The 22439-nt window shown below is 37.7% G+C and overlaps 2 protein-coding genes across 2 annotated transcripts; both read right to left on the bottom strand.

Moving 5' to 3' along the window:
• Window positions 1-7: 7 nt before the first annotated feature.
• On the bottom strand, window positions 8-4528 carry LOC138905092 (uncharacterized). The gene is made up of 5 exons (XM_070193598.1): window positions 3726-4528; window positions 2114-3187; window positions 1034-1855; window positions 502-752; window positions 8-222 (listed from the first exon to the last, which is right to left on the bottom strand). Exons 1-5 carry the CDS (start codon window positions 4526-4528, stop codon window positions 8-10), a joined length of 3165 nt encoding a protein of 1054 aa, XP_070049699.1.
• Window positions 4529-20021: 15493 nt separating this feature from the next.
• On the bottom strand, window positions 20022-20876 carry LOC104115407 (uncharacterized). The gene has a single exon (XM_009626035.1). The coding sequence runs from the start codon at window positions 20874-20876 to the stop codon at window positions 20022-20024; it is 855 nt and encodes a 284-aa protein (XP_009624330.1).
• Between the last annotated feature and the right edge of the window lie 1563 nt (window positions 20877-22439).

The raw sequence follows: 22439 nt of genomic DNA, 5'->3' as shown, positions 1-22439 counted from the left end.
ACGTCCCCTATGGCGTGATGAATGCTGTCTTTTCTGCGTCTTCCTCGTCCATCAGGATCTGATGATATCCCGCATAACAATCCACGAAAGACCCGATCTCGTGCTTGGCACAATTATCAATCAGAATGTGGATATTCAGCAATGGAAAGTTATCCTTTGGACTTGCCTTGTTGCGATCACGATAATCAACACACACCCTCGTCTTACCATCCTTCTTTGGTACTGGTACCACATTAGCTAACCAAGTGGGATACTGAGTGACCCGAATGACCTTTGCCTCCAGTTGCTTTGTGATTTCTTCTTTAATCTTCACACTCATATCAGTCTTGAACTTTCTTAACTTTTGCTTGACAGGAGGGAATGTAGGGTCGGTTGGCAATTTATGAGCTATCAAATCAGTACTCAAGCCCGGCATGTCGTCATACGACCATGCAAAGACATCTTTGTATGCAAATAGTGTTTTGATTATTTCTTCCTTGATTTGCGGTTCCAGATGCACACTTATCTTGGTTTCTCTGACATTATTTTGATCCCCTAAATTGATTGCTTCGGTTTCATTCAAATTAGGCTTGGGTTTTTCTTCGAAGTGTTTTAGTTCTCTACTGACTTCCTCAAATGCCGCCTCTTCATCGTATTCTGTTTCATCATCACCCTCTACTTCTTGGATCGTTATTTCAGAATTAGATTGGCTTTTAAGATTTGGCTGAAAATTCCTCATGCATGTCATGTCATTGAAACCAGCATAAAAGGAACTGTACAGAAAGAAAAGCAAAAACAAAAATGAAACGCTATCAGGATTAATGGAAAACGGGAAATTGTATTTCATTGAAAATAAAAGGATAGGAGGGTTTGTACATCAAAACAAGCAAAAAATAAAAAATCTGGATTACAACCCTGGAATAACCCAGATAGCAGAAAGGAAAACAAAGCAAACTACCAAAACTCCTTCCGGGCGGGGAGAGGAGTAGCTTTCCAATTGCTAAGCTTCACATTTGGCCCAACGAGCTGCACATCGGCATTACTGGAACCTTACCCGATTTCTACCATATTAACCTCATCAAACAAACTCTGGAACCTCTTGATCAACTCTTCATCAAAGTCGACCACAGGTTTTGGGACCGCTGATATTGGGCGTTTTGCGACCCCTGGCTTGACAAAAGAGTTGGAGATATGTGGAACAGGCTTAGGAAGTGACCATGCCTTTCCTTTCAAACTTTTAGCCTTTTTCACGTCCTTTCCTGTGAGTGTGAATCCCAAACCAAATGTACCAAAACTTTCACGTGGACACACCGGATGCACAATACCCTGCAGAGATGAACCCGGACCTTTGCCCGACAGAAAACCATTCTTCAACATTTCATTTGCTACCATGACAGACGCGGATGGTATCTTCGGACCTAGGATGCATTCTCCTTCGGGAATTTTCCCGACAGACACTGTTTCGAACATTTGGTAAACCCAAGGCCCTTTATCATCTTCAACTTCAATAAATGGAACGATTGTGTCATTGTAAGCAGATAAGTTCTCATCACCGTGCACAACTATTTCCTGTCTGTCCCATTCGAACTTTACCATTTGATGCAGAGAAGACGGGATTGCCTTGGCAGCGTGGATCCAGGGCCTGCCCAACAACAAGTTATAAGAGGCAGCCACATCTAGCACTTGGAACTCCATAGTGAACTCAACCGGCCCTATTGACAAATTTAGCATTATATCACCGACAGAATCTTTCCATCCTCCATCGAAGCCTCGAACGCATACATTATTAATGTGGATCCTTTCGGTGCCAATCTTCAACTTTTGCAAAGTGGACAGAGGGCAAATATTCGCACTAGAACCGTTATCCGCCAGTACCCTTGAGACAGCAAAATCCTCGCACTTCACTGTGAGATAAAGAGCTCGATTGTGTTCTGTACCCTCTATAGGGAGTTCATCATCTGAGAAAGTGATCATGTTCGCTTCGAAAATCTTGTTAGCAATCTTTTCCAAGTGGTTCACCGTGATCTTATCAGGAACATGGGCCTCGTTCAAAATCTTCATCAGGGCTTTGCGGTGTTCATCTGAATGTATCAGCAAAGACAAAAGAGAGATCTGAGCTGGTGTTTTCCTCAACTGTTCTACAATGGAATAGTCTTGCATTTTCATCTTTTTCAGGAATTCCTCAGCCTCTTCTTCGGTGACCGGCTTTTTTACTGGGATGTGGCCGTCCTTGGATGGCTTGGTTTTCCTCAGTTCTTCTGGGGTAAAACATCTCCCGGAACGAGTCAGCCCTCCGGTTCCATTGACTTCTTCCTCTACTTCTTTCCCTTTGTACGTTACTATCACCTGTTTGTAATTCCACGGGACAGCCTTTGTGTCAACCATTGGCAACTGGGTCACTGGCTTAATAATAACGGGGGTAACACGAGCCCCTTCCACGATTATGACTGGCTTGCCCCGGGGCCCTGGCACGACCACCTTTTGCCTCTCCTGGTTCGCTTCAACATCAACCGGAGGCCCTTTCACAACCAATATAGAAGGCTTCACGTTGAGCGCGCTTGGCTTTTCCGACACCCCTTTAATCGCCAAGGACATTGCTTTTGCAGAATCTAGAGCTTTGATTGGATTACTTTCGCTAGCCCGGATCATCATGACAGACTTGGAAAAGTTTTTGGTCTCCCCATCTTTATGAACTATCTCGATCATATGTGTCTCTGCATGGGTCGGCAACGGATTTTGGTTGATGTTTGGTGCCTCCGGGCTCTGGACCACAATTTGATTTGTATCAATGAGCTCTTGGATCGCCCTCTTCAAATGCCAGCACTTCTCTGTGTCATGCCCCGGGGCATCAGAACAATATGCGCATCTGAGGGAATAGTCAAGGTTCCTTGGAGACGGATTTGGTATCTTGGGCTCAATCGGCCTCAAAACGTCTAACTGCCTCAACCTCTGAAACAAACTGGTATAGGACTCTCCAAGAGGGGTGAAGGTTTCTTTTCGTTGTTGCCTCTCTTTTCTGTAATCTGGCTTCGGTCGAAAACTTGGACCAGTAGGGTTTTGGTATAGTTGTGGGGGTGTATAAAGATTTTGTGGAGTTGGAGCACGCCATTGCGAGTAAGGAGGGGGTTGAGCATATGACTGTGCGTGGTGAACATGGTATTGGGGTAGCTCGACAGAATATCGAGGGTCTTTGTAGCGGGAGATAGTGCTGAGATAGATTATATGGAGCTTGGGTGTAGGCTTGAGGTTGGGGTCGAGTTTGGGTGTACTGGTGAGGCGAACCCCTTGGGCCACGCCATGATCCAGAGACAAACATAGCGACATCTTCTTTCTTCTTTTTGCCTAACAGGCTTCCGGTGCCACTTTGAATTGCCTGTGTGGTCGCTTTTATGGCAGAGTAGCTCATGATCTTGCTTGACTTGAGTCCCTCTTCCACCATTCCTCCCATCTTTACCACATCGTTGAAGGACTTACCTATGGCTGAGATCAAATGGCCAAAGTAAGTGGGCTCTAGGGCTTGAAGAAAGTACTCGACCATCTCATCTTCCTCCATTGGAGGGTAGACTCGTGCAGCTTGTTCTCTCCATCTGAAACCATATTCCCTAAAGCTTTCATTGGGCCTCTTCTCTACCTTGGTCAAAGATAGGTGATCCGGGACAATGTCTATATTGTACTGAAAGTGCCGAGCAAAGGCCTGAGCCAAGTCATCCCATGTGTACCACCTGCTAGTGTCTTGGCGGGTGTACCATTCTAAAGCTGCCCCACTCAGACTCTGACTGAAATATGCCATTAATAATTCATCTTTCCCATTGGCACCTCTCATATTGCTGCAGAAGCCTCTCAAATGGACCGCGGGATCTCCATGTCCATCGTACGGGTCAAACTTGGGCATCTTGAACCCAGCGGGCAGTTGAACATCCGGAAATAGGCATAAATCCTTGTAAGCCACACTTACTTGGCTTCCTATCCCCTGCATGTTCTTCAAAGATTGCTCTAGGCTCTTCACTTTCCTGAACATCTCATCCTGCTCCACATTCCGGGATGGTTTCTCAGTTTTGACAAGAGGTTCAAAGCGAGGGGCATGGGAATAAGGATCCGCGACTTTGAAAGTTGGTTCTGGAACATAATATTGGGTATCTGGAGCTTGGAATACGGGTTCACTAGAAGATCTGTGAAGGGTAGCACGCGGAGGGGCTACGAAAACAGGAGCGGATGTTGGAGCAGGGTATGCAGTTGTTTTGGCTGGTGGAGTGTGAAAGGTTTGGGACGAGGTGCCAGGGTAGTGGCGATAAGGGGTAAAGCCTGGTGCGTGCTGAGGGGAAAGATCAATGGTAATGGGATCTTGGGCTTGTGACAGTGGTGGGATGAAAGCGGGATTTTCTGGGTAGTTAGCGGGGAATGAAGGTGGAGGATGCCCCCTGACCCAGGCTTGATACATTTCTGCCATTTGATGCTTCAACCTGTAGACCTCCTCTTTCAATTCAGACTCCGATTCTACAATCTCCCTCGGCGGGTCGACAACACCCGTGTCCAATTCTTTGCTAGTCATGACTGCCTTGCATTTTGATCTGGTGTTATAAGGGTGACTTGCCAGGATGCCAACAAACTAACCACCTAAAACAAAACCTGTCTATGCGCACACAAAAACTTGGTCAGTTTTAAAAGCAATTTACAGATAGTTAATCGCACATTGGGTATGCAATGCACCTGAGCAGTTAACGTTCCTAGATGCTTTGCGACGGCTCGTATGTTTCATCCCGGCTTTTCCAAATTCTCCAAATCCTGACTTTTCCCTCTCACCTCCTGCTGTGTTTTGCTCTTTTAATTCTTATTCTTTCCCTTTTTTTTAGTTTGGCCCCTCTTTTCTTTCTTCCTCTCTCTTCTTTTTCCCTCTCTTCTTTTAAGAATATGATCGAATCCTATGGGGATTGCCTACGTATCATGACGCCGCATGAATCAGATCATTACGTAGTTCAGATAAAATAGATACGAAATAAATTATTTCATTAATAAAAGACATCTTTTTGGATTTTCTATTACAAGGACTAAAGTAGCGATGACTGCAAAAGGAAAATCTACAGACTCGAAATAAAGTAATAGACAACCTTGACAAAGACGAACAAGACTCAGAGAAAGTAAAATACAGACTACTAAAGGAAATCAAAAATACATAAGAGCCTCCACTGGTACTCCGGAGGCTTGCGGGACATCAGCCGGTCTCCGCACAGGCCTGCGGGCAATATCTTCTTGAAGGCGGTCTAGGTCAACCATCACTTGTCGGACGAATGTCATTACAGAAGCAAAAAACATAGACTTGGTCATGTCTTCACATTCATGGCATTTCATTACAACATAATCAGCTATCTCTTTAATCCTCATTCTGATGACACCCTTTTCTTGAAGCAAACGTCCAATCTGCTGGGCCCGAGCCTCCAACACTTGTGCATCTGCGTTGTTTTGGTCTTGTAACTGCTGCATGCTTTCTTGTAATTGATAAACCAATGCGTAGCAATGCTCTCTTTCTGCCTTGAAATCCTTTGTTTGCTTGACCATTTCATTCTCAAGGGCAACCATCCTTTTCTGTAAAACTGCTGCTTCTTTGTCATATTTCTGCTTCAACTGGTGGACTAATCTAGCTTGTTCCTACGCACCTTTGGCCAACTTTGCTTGAGCATTTAACAAGTCTCTTTCGGCGTTTGTCAAGTCAAAACCGTAATCATGCACTTTCCGCCTCAGGTTGGTTATAATTTTCTCATCTCTCTCACTTCTTGCTGGTGTCTCGGCAGCTATTTTCATTCTCTGGATTTGGGCTCGAAGGGATTCATTTTCCTTGGCCAACCTCTTTTTTTCCCCTTCATCTTCAGCTGCCTGCAAACTACTATCAAATTTGATTTTTTCGATTTGTTCTTCTAGCTTGCTTATGGTGGTCTGGTACTCCCTTTCTTTGGCTAACCAAGCCCACTGCTCCTGCGATGCGTCAACAAATTCTTGGATATGAGGTCTTTTAGTTGGTCGTTCGGGTTCACCACTCGTCGCGACTCTCTTTCCATACCAGGCAACATAACTAGGTAAGACCTCACCTTTAGACAAATCACGTACTCAGGTGTTTGCCCCCAAATACTGGCATTCGCTCCAAATTTGGCGAACCGCTTCTTCGGGAAATTGGGCATCAGGACGGATTTCGACCACATAAGTGCTAAGATCTTCATCTCTAGGAACTGTCTGGCATCTTCCAAGTTGTCTCAAAACCCGGTACGGAGCATAGGGTTGGATGCTTCGGAGACCCATTAGCAAGAAGTAGGGACCAGTGGCGGGCATATAAACAATCTCATCAACGGGAAGCCAACCCAATGTCCATTCTACCTGATCTGCGGTCGTAGATTGAAGGCGGGTAATCCAATCTTTGACCCCTTTCGGCATCTCGAATCCTGTTACTCGTGCACTAAACTCTTCAATGCAATTTTTTCCCGTAGACCCATAGTTCATGTATCGAGGACGATGACAGAGGTGTTCGATCATCCATATTTGCAACAACAGGTTGCATCCCTCGAAAAAACTGGCTCCGGCCTTACAGAACGTGAGGGCTCAGAATATATCTGATACGATCATGGGTGTGAGAGTACTCTTGGCCTGAGTAGTCAGAACATGGACAACCCCGGCTATCCGCAAATCAATGTGCCCGTCCTCCCTTGGAAACACCAAAAGTCCTAAAAATGCCACCATGAAGGCAAAACATCTATGGGTCTCCCATTTTGATCGGTTTCCTTTACTGCAGAGTCCATTTTCAGGGTCTTCGAATCCCCCTAGATGCCCGTATCGCTGATATAGAAAATGAAAAGTGGAAATTCCCCGTGCTAGACTTCCCGTCTTGATTTGTCTGCTTATCTTTAGTAAGTCCAGAAACTTGTGGGGAGTAACAGTCCTTGGAGATACCAGGTACTTGTGTCTCAGTCCTTCCGTGCTCCCAGTATAACCCGCCATTTCTTCCAAAGTGGGCGTAAGCTCAAAATCTGAGAAGTGTAAAACATTATGAGCGGGGTCCCAGAATGCAACTAATGCCTCTATCAGGTCCCTTCTAGGTTGAATTTTCAATAGTCCTGTGAGCGCCCCTAGGTATTGGTTGACCATGTCTCGTCCTTGTTTACCCAAATCCTTCCACCACATGTGGAGTGCCAGTGGAATCTGATCCATAACCTTCACAGGTAAGTTCTGAACGGTGCTCATTCTGCACATTTTAAATTAGGGTGACTAGATTAAAATTTTGTACAAAACTGACCATGAAAAGATTACTATCATTATAATTTTTTTGAAAAATATAACCGAAAACAAATCACGGCCACTTTTGCAAATACGGCCTTTCAACACTTCGGAGGAGAAGATTTTAGGGCTGTGTTTGCGAAGTGGTCAATTTTTTTAAAAAAAATAAAGACTTGTAAAAAGAAAGAAAATATTTTTGGAATTTGATTATTCTGTTTTTTTTAATTTTTGAAAAAGCAAGACTTCTAAAGAAAAAAGAAAATATTTTTTTTGAATTTTGATTTTATATTTTTTTTTTCCGGAATTTCGAAAGAAAAACTTCTAAAAAAAGGAAAAGGGAAATATTTTTGGATTTATGGACTTTTATTTTGAATTTATGAAAGAAACACTTCTAAAGAATCTTGAATTTTCTTTTCAATTTTCGAAAGAAGAATGAAAATATTTTTGGATTTTAATTTCATTTGTTTTCTTTTTCTAATGAAATACTCCTACAAATATATTTGTTTTGGTTTAAAATTATTTTTTAATCTTTTATTTGTTTGGGATTTTCTTAAAAAAAAACAAAACTCCTAAAAGAAGGAATTAAAGGAAATATTTTTGGATTTTTTTTTAAAAATGGGGTCTCAAAGAAAGACTTTCTAAACAAGAAAATAAAGGAAAATATTTTAGATTTTTTGAAAATTGGGGGCCGGAACCGATGAGGTTTGCCTACGTATCTCACATCCGGTGAGAATCAGACCCGTGTAGTTCAGTCATTTTGATGCACAGAAAAATATAATTTGTTTTGGAATGATTCTCTCTTTGTTTTTAAAATTTTGACAGAGTAACGGGATTTTTGAATACCAGAATTATCAAAACCAGGTATTTTTCTATCTTACCTCACTCTTGGTTTTTCTCTTCTTTTTTTTTTCTTTTTCCTCTCTCTTTTTTATTTTCTTTCCATATTCTAGCAACCAGTCAACATGCAAGCCGAAACAAATGAATACACAAGTAGCACGTAAAATGCATCAGGATGGTCTTTTAATTTGGGTACACCTGTCCTAGACAGACCCAACCCCTGTGTTGAGTCTCCAAAGTCAAATGCACGTGATGCAAACAAACGTACCTACTAGGGATCCGGCATGAGGTTATGTTATTCTAGGCTTAAAATCCTGGGTGTATGGTTCTAGACCTGGCTTACCCGAGCGGACAACTCGAGCCGGGGGGGAGGGCAACGTACCGGTAACCAAAAGGCCATCCGGCTTTGTAACTGATCCGATCCTCGTTCTAAATTAGGATATGACACTAACAGAAAAGAAGTCACGCCAGCGTGCACTTCCCAGAAGATTTAGAAGACTCAGAGAGGAGAATGGTTTCGTGACAGTTTATATACAGTCCAAACAATATCAAAGCAGTAAAAATAGGCATTTAGCACATTAGGCTCAAATACGTAAAAAATCAGATAATAAGTAAAAGCCAAGTATAACAGTCATCTAAGCTCGAATTCTGAATCCTGCGAAACCAGAGATTCTGGGTTCGATCCCCAGCAGAGTCGCCAGAGCTGTCACACCTCCTTTTTCCCGAACGGGGTGGGGGATAGGGATGTTTTTTCAATTTAAGTGACATTGTTCGAATTGGAATTATTTATTTGATCAGAGTCGCCACTTGGAATAATTTATGGTGTCCCAAGTCACCGGTTTATTTTAAATCCCAAATCGAGAAAATTGACTCTTATTTATGGTCCGCGAACACAGAAGACCGGGTAAGGAATTCTGTTAACCCGGGAGAAGGTGTGAGGCACTCCCGAATTTCGTGGTTTTAGCACGGTCGCTCAACTATCAATAATCGGCCTAATTATCTGATTTAATACATGTTTAAAGCCTATTGTGCATTTTTACTTTTTAACCGCTTTTAATTATTTATGGAATTATTTCTGGAACAAGTCACGATGTCGTACACTTGTCATTTTGGTACACATCGCAAACCGCGCCACATGAAATGCACCCGCGATTTACAGCATGTTAAATTTTATTATTATTTGAAGTTATGGTCGAGTCGCGTGAAACGCGCACTCGAATTGGGGATTACGTATCATGACTATGCTATGGGAACCATACCCATAGTCACGATGCTCTATTATTAATCGCGCCTAAAGCAAGCTATGATGTTCAAAATTGCTTAATTTTCTGATGCTTGAGATCATGTGGCAAGTCCAGAGTTATGGAAGATGGGTTACAAGACTTCTTAAACATTACCACAGAATCAATCAAATTTCGAAATTGTGACATATTCATTGCAATAAAAATAAGAAATCATAATTCAACATACTTTGGATTTTCCTTCGAACTAGAAAGCCCGACCTTCGTTTTCAACATTACTAAGATAACTACAAAACAGACACTTACGACCATGTGTTCAACAGAGAAGCAAAGTAAGCAGGTCTGGTGGTTGGATCACAATTTAACTTTTGAGAAATTTCGTGTATAGCCGGAAACGAATTAATGGCCACTTTGGACATTGCAGTGATGGCCATTTTGAGTAACAGTCAATTTTAACCTTCATTTTTTGGCCAATCGATCAACTCAAATGCCAAGACTTACAATAACAGACATACACGACGAATCTGAAAACTAGAGCAGACATACTGATTTCAGATCCTAACAAAACTCAACAATAGAATCATATTCATATTATAGCTATTAACTTTCATATACCAAACATTTACAGGTTCTGCCACGAAGGGGAATCTAGTCTTAGTTCGAAGAGCGATCCAAACAACAGCAATTGAAAGTAACCATGTCTCAAATCTGAAAACATATATGATGTTATATTGAAAGGTGATATTCAATCAGTACTATGAACATTACATGGAGATTTAGGTACCAACTTCATAACTGGATTTGCTAATAAATAAGAAAGCGTAATACTAAAAAAAAAATTCACAAGAAAGAGAACTAGATAACTCCAACAGAGCACAAGAAATACAGGTAGAAAATGACTGATTCCATTCATTTCAAAGCACGCATATCTCTTCCACGTAGGCATATTTCATATCCGATTTACAGTCCAAAGTTCAAAAGAGGTACCTGGCCAACAAGATCAACAAAATAAGATAAGTCTCTGAAGTTGCAGCGAAACAATAGCAGTAAGAATAGCAGCAGCAGAAAACAGCGGAGCAGAGGAGATAAACCCAACTCCAAAAGAAACCCAGAACCAAATGAAGACCCAAGAACAGCACACTCAAGCCAATTTTCTGTATTCTCCCTTTTAACTCGGGAGAGAACCCCCAAAAAAAATCTCCCTTTATGAAGAAAAGAATGCGTCCCTTTATAGAAGGTAAGCATGTGTTGTGTGTGAAGAATAGGGGGCCGGGAATCTTTTGCCAGCTCCCTGAAAATCAGGGAAATAGCATCTTTTGCAACTGAATATGGACAGATGTCCGCTTCCAGAAGCAAACTATCTGCTTAAACTTGGGCTAGAGGCCATGACCTAGATGGCCCAAGGCCAAGCCCGGAAAACAGCCCAAAAAAAAAAACGAAAAAAAAAAAGTGTCATATTTCAAATAAAATCAGAGATTTGACTAAGTGCTTAAACTTCAATTAATCTAAATCAATCCATTAGCTGAACTAGTTGAGCATGCGATTAACGACTAAGTTTAATTAACTGACTGAAAGAAAAGAAAAAGAAGGAAAAACAACCCAAAAAAAAAAAAAAAAAAAACCAACCAGAAAAGCACAGAGCCGGAACAAATGAGGAGAAAAGAAAAGAGAAAAAGAAAGAACAGGAAAGAGAACAACAAAACAAGAAAAGAAAAAAAAATACTAATCTAAATGCTAAAGAAGAGAGTAAATGAAATAACCCGATGAGCAGTGAAAACGATGGATTCTAGCAGCGAATCGACGAAAGGACCCAAAATCTCCGGTAACTTCGAAACGGGTCGAGACCAGCCCAGAACAAATACTTTCAACGGGATTACTCCATGCATGTGGGTATTGAACTAGAAATAAACAGAAACGAACAAGTAATTCCGAAATAAACCAGACTAGGGTTTTCTGGAATTTTTAGATCTAAGGTTCGCTAATTTTGGTGGGGTTTGTGATGAAACTGATGAGGGATTAGGGATTAGGAGGGTATGAGGGTTATGGGGTGCGAGTTTGAGAGGATTTGGAGTGAGCCGTCGGCGTGGGGATTCTGGGCGGCTAGGGTTTGGAGTGAGTTTGAGAGAGAGAGAGACGAAGGGTTTGGGAGCGGCTAGGGTTTGGTGAGTGAAGGAGAGGGAGAGGAAAATGAGGGGGTCTCTGGGGTTTGGGGGGTGGATCCGACAGATATAAGGGTTAGGGAGGGGAGTTACGGGCCGTTAGATCAAAGGACATCAACGGCCGAGATCGCCTGTTAACGAAACGACATCGTTTCGGTTAAGTGACGAGGCTGGGCCGGGTGAGGGGTTGGGCTTAGGGGACTTGGGGCGATCGTTTGGGCCAGACATTGTTTTGGCCCAAATTCAGAACCAAACAGGTTTTTTCTTCCTTTTCTTTTTCTTGATTTTAAATCCTAATAAAAATTAATTAATTAAAAACCTAAATTAAGTGCTAAGTCAATCTAATTTGTTGAAATAAACCTAGCTATCTATTTTACCATTAATTAATTTAGACTAATGAAGGAAGAATTACTTAATTTGCGATTAAAAGCTAAAAATACAAAAATGACCCATATTTTGTGATTTTCTGTTTAATAATGTAATTAACTTATGTAATTAAATCCTAAATACAACTAAACCTAAAGTGTTGTGCATGAAATACTTTTAGACATTTTGGTATTTTTCTTATGATTTTTAGAATGTTAAATACGCAAATAAATGCAAGAAACAATTAACCAAAAATCCCTACAAATTCTGTAAAACCTAAAACAATTAAGAAAAAAAAAATCTATTTGTGAATTTTGTAGGAATATTTTAGTCGGGCAAAAATCACGTGCTCACACTTACTAATGGGTTCCCTTGGGGATCACTACCGGGGCGGATCTACTTTATGAGGTAGGGGTGTCACGCTACTTGCTCGATTCGTTAAAATTCTTACTATGTATATAATCTTTGTAAAGAAACATATATATGGATAGAGTGGCATCTAGAAATCACAAAGTGGAAGCGAGATTTTTCTTTTTTTCTACTTAATAAGATTTCCTTTTTTTTTTTTTCTACTTATTAAGATTTCTTTTATTTTCATTTGAGCCCTTAGGCCCTCACCTCTTTTCTTCTTTTTCGGTTCTTTCCCTCCTTTTTCCCTTTTATTACTTGCCTCTCTTCTTCATTTTTTTTAACTTTAAGTCCTCATTGTTGATGGTAGGTTTAATTGATGGTGGTGGTTCAGGGTAGTATCTAGTGGTGATTAGTAGTGGTGACGATTATGATTGAGGATGGTGGTGGTGAGTGGTGATAGTTAATAATGGTGGGTGGTGGTGATAGTTGTGATTGAGGAAGGTGGTGGTGGGTGGTGGAAGTTTATAATGATGGGTAGTGCCGATTATGATTGTTGATGGTGATGGGGTGGTTAGTTATGGTAGTTGAGGTGGATGAGTGTTTGTGTTTGAGAATGATGGTGGTGAGAGTGGTGCGGATGGCGGGTAGTGATAGTCGATTATGGTGACGGCTATGATTGAGGATGATGATGGTGATGTAGTGGCGGCATGGTGCTAGTTGATAATGGTAGGCGGTGGTGACAATTAATAATGAATATGGATGATATCATCTTAATAAAATTAAATCTCTGTTATGGATCTTAATCATACAGGCTTATTCAGACTAATTAAGTGGTTGTGAAGTAAAAAAAATAAACACACTTAATGATTAAGATCTGAATAATTAAGATTCAGACTTTAAAAACAAACGCACTTAATGTCTAAGATCTGAATGATTAAGATTCAAACCTTCATTAAGTGCAAACAAATGAGGCCTAAGTCTCTCTTCTTCATTTTTTTTTAACTTTAAGTCCTCATTTTGTTTCTATCATTATATCTTACTTTATGAACAATTATTTTTTATAGGTAATTTGAATTGATTTTAATTAGCATATAATTTTTTTATTTTTAATGAAACGATATTAATTTATATATTGGAATATAATTTGAGCAATATCTTCTATTGGGTTTTGAAAAAAAATTAAATGGCTTGATTGATAGTCGTTTTGAGTCGAATATCATAAGTTGAATGTTGAACGTTTTTCTTTGAAAATAATTGTCATATGACTCAACAATTAAGATGAAAAAATAAATAAAGAACAATACAAGTAAATTAATCTAGTCAAACAAAGAATATATTGTGTAGTTAAGCTATTCTTTAAGTAAATATTTATATTAGAGGCGCTCTTTCATGAAATGTTATTTTTCTTTTGTATTTTTATTTAGAATGTGTTTAAATTAAACGTTAAAAATTTGAATTAAAATCGAACTTAATTATTTACTTTATGAATGAAAGACCTATTCAAATTAACCAAAAACTAACTGAACCGACCCATTATTTCTAATCTGTCTTTATAGCTACTGACATATATATTATATGCATAACATGGTGGTACCCGCAATCTTCGAATCCTGAATCCGAATCAGATAACTACTATACGTGGTCTAAGACGACTTACCGGACACAGCGTAGTCCATCCTGCGAGGTTTTGAGAAAGAAATATTTCGTAGTGGCGTTGCTTTTATTGTTCTAACTGACATTTTCTCTGCGCTTTTCTATGTCAGCTACTCCAAAGCTGGTGAAGGATCCATTCCTCCTAATATATTGGATGGTGGCATAAGGATGAATCCATCCAACTGAAAACCCATTGAGGATATGGAGACTTAATTTGGTTCTACTCTTACTAAACTTTGATACGTAAAGTTAATAAAATGTGATATATATTCTACTCCTAATATACATTTTGTTTGTATGGTTATTATGTATCGTTTCATAATTATCATATTGTATTGTATTAATAATTTCAATATTTGAATAGATTGTATCATTTTCGGTCTTTTCATAATGTCCCGGAGCAATAATTTGAAGAATAAGTGATCACGCCCAACTATGTCTTGTAAAAGGACTAAGCGGTCGTTGCAAATATAACCCGATTCAAGTCCGAAGTCGAATCTCACAGGGAACTAGCCTATTTACTATAACTTTAAACAATGCTAATGATAAGCTCAGACAACTTCCGGATGCAAGAGTTTTATGAATAATCAGTGGAATTTATTTAGTTAAGGAAAAGTGACAATAAAATTAGCAATAATCAAGACTAAAATTGAATTCAAGGGTAAAAGGATCTAGGGCTATTGATTTTCCCAATTGTCAGATTAATTCTCAACTCTTCAGTTATAATCTCGTCGTAATACTCTATGAGGATTATGAGTTCTGGGCTACCGTAATTACCTCTCGATCAATCACGATAATTTACTAGAAGTATTCTCTCGAACTACTCTAGTTAACAATTTATGCAACTCAGAATTATCCCACCAAAGTTTCGTTATTTCTAACCCCAGTTTTAAATTCAAGTAATTAATCTCTTAACTTACCCAAAAGTGGTGTTGTTCAACAACAATCTAACCAAGTGTTCTTTCTTAAGCAATACAAGGTAAATAGATACGATTAATCGAGGGCCCTTTCAATTAATCACAATACAATATGTAATTGAACAATTATAAAACAAACACGGCTCAATTATAACAAAATAGAGTCAAGACTTCATCCAACAATTGGTTCCATCAACCCTAGATAATAGATTTAGTTACTCATACTAATGGAAAATAAATCACTAAAATAATTCATAATCAACAAATAGAAGTACGAGGAAGAAGATGAAAACTCTTAGGAAATTATCCGTTTTCTCTCCCTCATTCTTGCCTCTAAAATCTTCTAAAAGCAGCTATCTCCCACTTCTTGGCGAGTTTAGGTTTCATATAGGTTTAGGTTAGTCGCCTAAGAAATTACATAATTAACCCTGCTTGTTTGGCTTTCGTCCTCCCGTCCGCGGCCGCGAATTCGACCGCGGATCCGGTCGCGGATTTGGACTGTCTCACTGCCTTGAGTTCGCGGACCAATTCGCGGCCCACTCCACGGCCGCGCACCTGGAGGGGTCGTCTCGCTTGCTTTTCTCGCTCCTTTTCGACCGGCTAACCTTCGATTGGCCTTTCACACTCCATGTTGACTCCAAAACACTCGTTAGCTCCCTACTAGCTCGGAGTAGCTCCTGCAAAGCATCAAATTCTTAATTAGAGCATTTTGTTATCTTTTAGCATTCAAATATCAATAAAGTGCGGCTAAATTAGAGTGTAAGTAGTATCTAAATTGCATAAATATAGCCTACTATTAATAAGCTTAGAATATTTTTTATTATTTAATAAGTATGATACAAGGTATAGTTATTATAAAAAAGATAGGATAAAAAATAAAATATAATTATTAATGACAAAATTTAAAAAGAAAAAATTTAAATAGCGACACGACCACATCAAATCGATCGTTACAACAAAATGGAACATTTGATCGTTATATAAAGACGAATTTAACAATACGATACAATAAAATTTAATTAACAATTAAAACATATATTGTATTTAAAGAAACAAACATAATACAACACAATATGTAATCATACAAACAAGTTACTCCATTAGAGAGCCGGGAGAGGAAAATAAGTGCAAAATAAAAGACCTTGGACAAAATTAGCAAATAGACACTTTTATTATTAGAGTTTAGTAAGTATTCAAAAAAGTATGACAGTATTATTTACTATTTAGTCACTTCGTTTACACGAAACGTTTTTTTGGACAATTAACAATTCCAGCAATAGGTTCTGGGTTTCAAAACTCCATTAATTTGAGAAATTCTGTATGTGAAACTCCACTGCATAGCAAATTGAAATTTCAAACATTTACATGACTATGCTGGAGTTTTAAACCAAATCTGAAGTTCTAAACCAAATCCCTTTTGCTTTCCTTTCTCTTCTTGTCTCCTTTATTGGATCAGAGACAACCATTAAAGTTCCTTCTAATTAACGACCCAAAGAAGAAAGGATGATAAATAGAACGACGAAGATCTCGATAGTATCTATACTATCACTCGATTGGATTTTCCAAACAAAAAAAATAAATGTTGACAATCCAATTATATCATAAGTACGATTCTGAAAAAATACACTCAAACCTCAAGAAGAGCTTATAACAATCTGATTACACCCATTTGTCACTTATTTGTTTAATTTCTTACTCTGCACATTGTCTTAGTCTTGTCTCTGTTAGTGCTGTCACTTAGTTTTTCTCCAATTTGTTTGTATTCTGTGAATATTTGAACTCCATGATTTGTTCTTGTGGTTTGAATTTCATTATAAAGGTTTGAATCCAATGAATCATTCTTGGGGTTTGAAACTCCAATATGTTTTCATACTTGGATTGTGAAAGTTTGAATCCCATAAATTGTTGCTGATAAAGATTTGAACCCCATGAATCGTTGTTGGGTTTTGAAACTCCAACAAATTTTACAAAAGATAATCTAGCTCTCAAATAGAGTAAGATTGTTAATATATTCATTAAATTTACTTATAGTGCTACATTCGCCTCTGGTCATGAATTAGTAAGTAAGTGTGACCAGAGATACTTTTGGCTATAAGGTTAATGGTTCTATACTTTAGAAAATGTGATCTTTATAGTACTCATATATTTTCACTAAATTTAATTTTTGGGTTCATATTTTCAGGCAACTATCAAGAAAGATGCAGAGTATAATTACTGTGTGTAATGTAATGGTTTATCTTTTCTTCTATACAGGGCGGATCTATTGAGGCCCGAGGGAGTGGTACACCCCGCAAGTTTCGGTAGAAATTCTTATATATGTGTATATATGTAAGAAATAGGATAAATAGCAGTGCTGCCACCCACAGTAATAAAAGGCACCAAGGTGCCCGTGGTTGAGGGACAGAGTTTTCTCTTTAATGGCGAGGGATAAAACCATGCTTGTAGCATTTTTCAGATGTTTTGGCTTGCTGCATGTCTAGGACTTTTTAAAAATTATACCTAATGTCTATTTTTAAGACTCTTTTTTCGTTGACTTTGAAGGTTTAAAATCAATTAATAAGTTTCCTAAACAACGTAGGATTTGCCCACACCTAAATTTCAGAGCCCGCTATTTGTAATTTGGCTATAAAAGTACCCTAAAGCTACACCTCGAGCTTTTCTTTCTTCCTTTTTTTAAATTTAATTTTGGGTTAATCCAGCTCATACTATTAGTAGGAGTATCAGTATCAGGTAATTAATATTTTTTGTTGTCACTTTCATTCTGTTCTCTTAGGATTAACGTAAATATTAGGAAAATTAACATGAAAGGTATTATAGTTATGTTACATAGTTTAAAAGTAAATAATTTATATAAGGTAAAATTTTATTTGAATTTAAAGTCCTAAATATTAGGACCTTCTATGTACCTCAAATAAATAACCATAATTTTAATTTATTTTTAAATTATTTAAAAAATAATGATAATTTTATCAATATAAAACTTTTGAAAGATAAAAAAAGTCAATCAACATTTTGCGAAGAGATTTCGTGTTTTGGGTCGCCTTAGGAGAAGCGTTTGCCACTAGCTCAAGCCTCACTCTAATTATGTCGTGAGGCTAATTGAATTCAGTTCATAAATCCGGGAATATATATAATATAAAGTTAAAAAAAAATTAGTTTCCTTCTTCCAAGTTTTCATAATTATTATATTTTTTCCCTTTAATTGATTTGCCTGTATAAATCGTAGGACAAACAATGAGGGTCGAAAAAGTTCAAAGTTGATCAAATCGACTAATATTACTATATTTGGATCGTATAAATAGTAACACGTCTATGTTCAAAGTAGTGTGGCACCCGCAATGTCCAAATCCTGGATCCGCGTCTGACTCTATACATGATTTTGTCTAATCCATGTAATGCCTCAGAGTACGTTTAGTTCTAGAAGTGGAAGAGAACCTGAAAGGAGGAAAATCGCGTGTTATCACAGTTTTGTATATATCGGCCAAGTTTACGAGTTGAAGATAAGCGACAATGACTACGTACGTTTCCTCCTTCAAGTTTATTTAGCTTTCATCTGATTTTATTCATTTTTTTCAAGATTTTCTTCATCTGGTATTATCATCGAATCAGTTAAGAAAGTATCATTGCCCACATATACTTTTTTCTTCTTCTTCACACAAATGAAAGAAATGAATCAAAGCGGGTCAATTATTTAAATTTAATGGGTTCAACTTTAAATTATTTAACATTGCACTTATTGTACTACTAAAATTATGGTTCAAATATAATATTTATTCAAATTTTATTAGATTTTCTATATAAATTTATATATACTCCGTGTCGAAAGTTATGAATTCAGTTGAACCAATAGTTGAAAGGCACATTCGCCCCCTGCTTATGATCAGTCTCATTACCACATTAGTCTCCCATGTGCTATCTTATAAAAAGCATTAGACCAACTTGTGTAATATGCGGGCAAAGGGACCCGTGAACACCAAAATATGTGGATTGTGGCTTCCTCACAACAAATGAAAGATTTTTCTTCTTTCTTCTTTTATCTTGGGTGGGAAGAAGGGGAGAGGGGAAGGGATGTGTAGACAGATCCGGAGGAAGATACATATAATGTTCAACTTATCCTAATATTTTTCGCACGAAACAAAACTATGTGAACTATTAAAATTTTGACAAATATTAAATTACATAAACCTGTCCTTTCACTTATATTCCCTTGATGCAAATTTGCTATTAAGCTATATGCCACTTTCGCATAATGGGTAAGAACTCTTTTTAACTTTTTCGTATGACCAAATATAAATTAAATAAGGTCACGATTTATTACAAGAGATAATTCAGAGCTGATTTCTGAGGTAGTACTATTTGGAAACAACAAACTGTTATTAGAAAGGGTAGCCCGTTGCACGAAGCATATCGCGTTTACTCACGGTTCAGGAAGGGTCGCAATCCAAGTGGTGTAACGTAGACAGTCTATTCTAATACAAGTATCGGTGACTGATTTCATGACTCGAACGCGTAACCTATAAATTGGGAGCAAACTGTTATTCAACCAAAAAAAATGCTACAAGAAGTAGGGAGCAAGAAGTGAATGACTCCCCTAGCTATTAGACAGATGTAGGGAGCACAAGAAATATTCTTTGCAGAATTATTGAAGATATCCATCTAAACAGATTATACATATCCACAAGAATCTTCTATCACATCTAAATCATTCCACTCCTAGCTGGAAAAGACCCCATCAATCTCTTCTATGTTTACCTGTCAAAATTCTCATCTTTTGCTATCAAGAATCCATGGCGAAAAGAAATTTACACAACCTTCTGTACTTGTTTGCTCATTGAATTGACAAAGATAGTGAGTGGAAACTGAACATTATAGCACGAAGCTTATTATTAAAAGAAAGTTTAACTTTTGTATACCAACAGTATACACAAATTTGTGCACTATAAATCACTAAAAAGATAACTATATGTAACTTCATATATAAAAAGTGGAGTTAGCAACTGGAAAATTAGGTAAGTTTCACGTCACAAGAAGTTTAATACACTTGGTATATTGTCGGTGTCTATAAGTTAGATCCTATAAAAAAAGACTGTTCCAGAAATACATAGATAAAGAGATGATATGGGAATATACATTTTGTGAAAAACCAAGGTTAAGTTACTAGTAATTAACAAGACTTGAACAGTAGCAATCATGAAATTTACATACTAAAACAAATCCTTGAACTGATCAATATAGGCAAATTCTTCTAATAAAATCGACACTTATGGTTTGATCTCTAAATCATCCCATGTTATATTGAGATCAGCTGTACTTAACGTGTCGATTTCGTTCCAATTCCAATTATAACTTGGCATATTTTCAGTAACATTGCTTGTTTCTGGAATTGGCCATGGCTGAGAAAGGAGATCACTGTTGCTTGTAATTGGCATGACTGTGGTTATGGTTGACTCCTCCACTGTACTATCAAATTTTCCCATGTATTCATTGCAAACATTTGAAGTTTGAGTACTAAGAGAACATGGAACAGTATCAAAAGAGAAAGAAAAATGTGTATTTCCATCTAACTTCAGACCTGCAAATATGTCCTTGTAATTTCCATTGAAAGGTCTCTTGGAAAAATTGCTAATTGTATGATCAAATTGTAGTGATGTTGAAGGAAACTTTAGTGTCTGATAGAAAATATCAGATTCCTTTTTCTCTTCATCCAAAGTAGTAATATTTCCCCTTATGGTAGAAGATGGCACGGTCTTGCTAATTAAAGGACACCTCTGATTGTTCATCTCTAATGTGACACGTTCCATCCTATTTATATGATCAACGGGGTCAGTCGGCCTCAACCGCTTGTTTTTTCGGCCACCGCCTAAGGGAACGTTACGAAGAGTGCCACCTTCAGTCCAATGTCTTTTACAACCTTTACAATAATGGCGAGGCTGTGATTTGTTGTAATTGTTGTAGTAACAAAACTTGGTATTGATTGAACCACACCTCGGACACTTCAATGGCTCCGGTTTCGGTGTCGGCTGCCGCCTTATCGACGGTGGTTCTGGCAGAGAATTCTGGCTCAAATTATCAAGCCCATGATCATCAAAAGAAACTAACTTAGTACTCAACCCCATATTTGATACACCAATGATAAGCAAATCAAGAATCTTGTATTTGATCAACTTAGTAGTGAAATAAATCTAAGTAGTTTAGCCTTTGGATCTTGATGCAAGAAGAGATTTACATGGACATGAAGAGAAGGGAGTTATTATATGGTTTTCTTTGAGAAGGATTTATGAAAATGGTATCAAGTTTATAAAAATTCTTAGGAAGGTGATGAGAAATGAGCATATGTCATCTAAGATTCTCCATAGCTATTTTTTTTTATAAATGTGAGAGTGTATATATACACTAGACCCATGTGGTCCGCTCCTTCTCTAGATCCCGCGCATAACGAAAATGTAGTGCAACGGGTTACTTTTTTTTTGTTTATATACTTGTGGAAGGGGTCAATGGTTATCAATCTGTCTGTAAAAATATATACTAGGACTTTATATATTATAATAGGAAGGGGGCAGTACTGGAGAAAATCTATAATTCTTAGGTATGATCACTTGAGAGCAAGAGGAGGGTTTTGATTGATACTTGTGGCTGTGGGGTGCAGTCTTTGGTGTCAATTATATTAAATTATGACTCTTAGGTTTCCTTCTAGCAGACAATCTATAAACATCCCTTCCATTATTGTATTTATCTTATAATTCTATTTTAAACGGAAGGTTATTTCCAAGTTTTTTCACAGAAAAAAAACGGTAAAATATACTTTTCAACACAATAATTTTTTGTTAAAATTTCAACTGTAAAAAAACCTATTAGTTTTTTTATAACATTGATATCTAGATCGGATTACACGCAAATCGACTAACCTATCAAATATCTGAGCGATGAAATGATTCGTGAAAGAATATGTACCGTTGATAGTGCGCACCGTTAGTTTGGTAAAAGAGATCGTTCATATGCTAAATTTGTACTAGAAAAGGCCAGGTGTGACATATGGATTATTCACGTAGTCATGTGGTCAATTAGCAATTAAAAGAAAAAGTAAAGGGAAACCAACAAACATATAGAAAACAAGAGTACCACCGTCCTTGGTTTCCTAGATATATTCCCTTAAACTAGCCATACAAATTGTTTTTTGCAGTCAAATTGGTATCATTATTTTAGAGAACGAAAGGGAATTGTCGGTGATAGATTGACTCCCCTTGTGATATTGTGCTGCTATAAGAGGTTAAAATTTTTAGGTGTAATAATGTTTGGGCGTAGTGTTTCTTTAGATTTTAGGATGACAAACAATTTTAGAGAATGCGTATGTGTAAAAAAAGTATTTAATACTCCATATAACATGTCGAATAATCTTTAAATCGAGCACTTCTTTCATGGGTAGTATGGTCACATGCTAGTTATACGGGAAATATAATGAAAGAATTATGTATACTGGATCGGAGAGTTATTAATTAATAATGAAAATATTCTTATTTATGAAATGCTAATTTAGAAGGATATTTTTGTCTTTAAACAGTTTATTGCTAATACATGTATTCTTATTCACATTCTATCATACATTAGATAATATATAAATTCTCGCATAATTTAATCCCGGTATTATTTAGTACCACTAATCAAACATTTCATTAGTTATA

The sequence above is a fragment of the Nicotiana tomentosiformis genome, chromosome 2 (genome assembly GCF_000390325.3).
Source record: "Nicotiana tomentosiformis chromosome 2, ASM39032v3, whole genome shotgun sequence".
Taxonomy (NCBI): Eukaryota; Viridiplantae; Streptophyta; class Magnoliopsida; order Solanales; family Solanaceae; genus Nicotiana; species Nicotiana tomentosiformis.
The sequence above is the reverse complement of the archived record's forward strand: the minus strand, read 5'-3'. Positions and strand labels throughout refer to the sequence as shown.

What these genes read in the sequence shown, in the direction of transcription:
- LOC138905092 (XM_070193598.1), bottom strand. Translation starts at nt 4,528, where the DNA reads ATGACTAGCAAAGAATTGGACACGGGTGTTGTCGACCCGCCGAGGGAG. An exon ending in AGTGGGGCAGCTTTAGAATG is followed by an intron (nt 3,188 to 3,725) that starts GTACACCCGCCA and finishes AATCTATCTCAG; the next exon opens with CACTATCTCCCGCTACAAAG. An exon ending in GACTATTCCATTGTAGAACA is followed by an intron (nt 1,856 to 2,113) that starts GTTGAGGAAAAC and finishes TGCTGTCTCAAG; the next exon opens with GGTACTGGCGGATAACGGTT.
- LOC104115407 (XM_009626035.1), bottom strand. Translation starts at nt 20,876, where the DNA reads ATGGGGTTGAGTACTAAGTTAGTTTCTTTTGATGATCATGGGCTTGAT.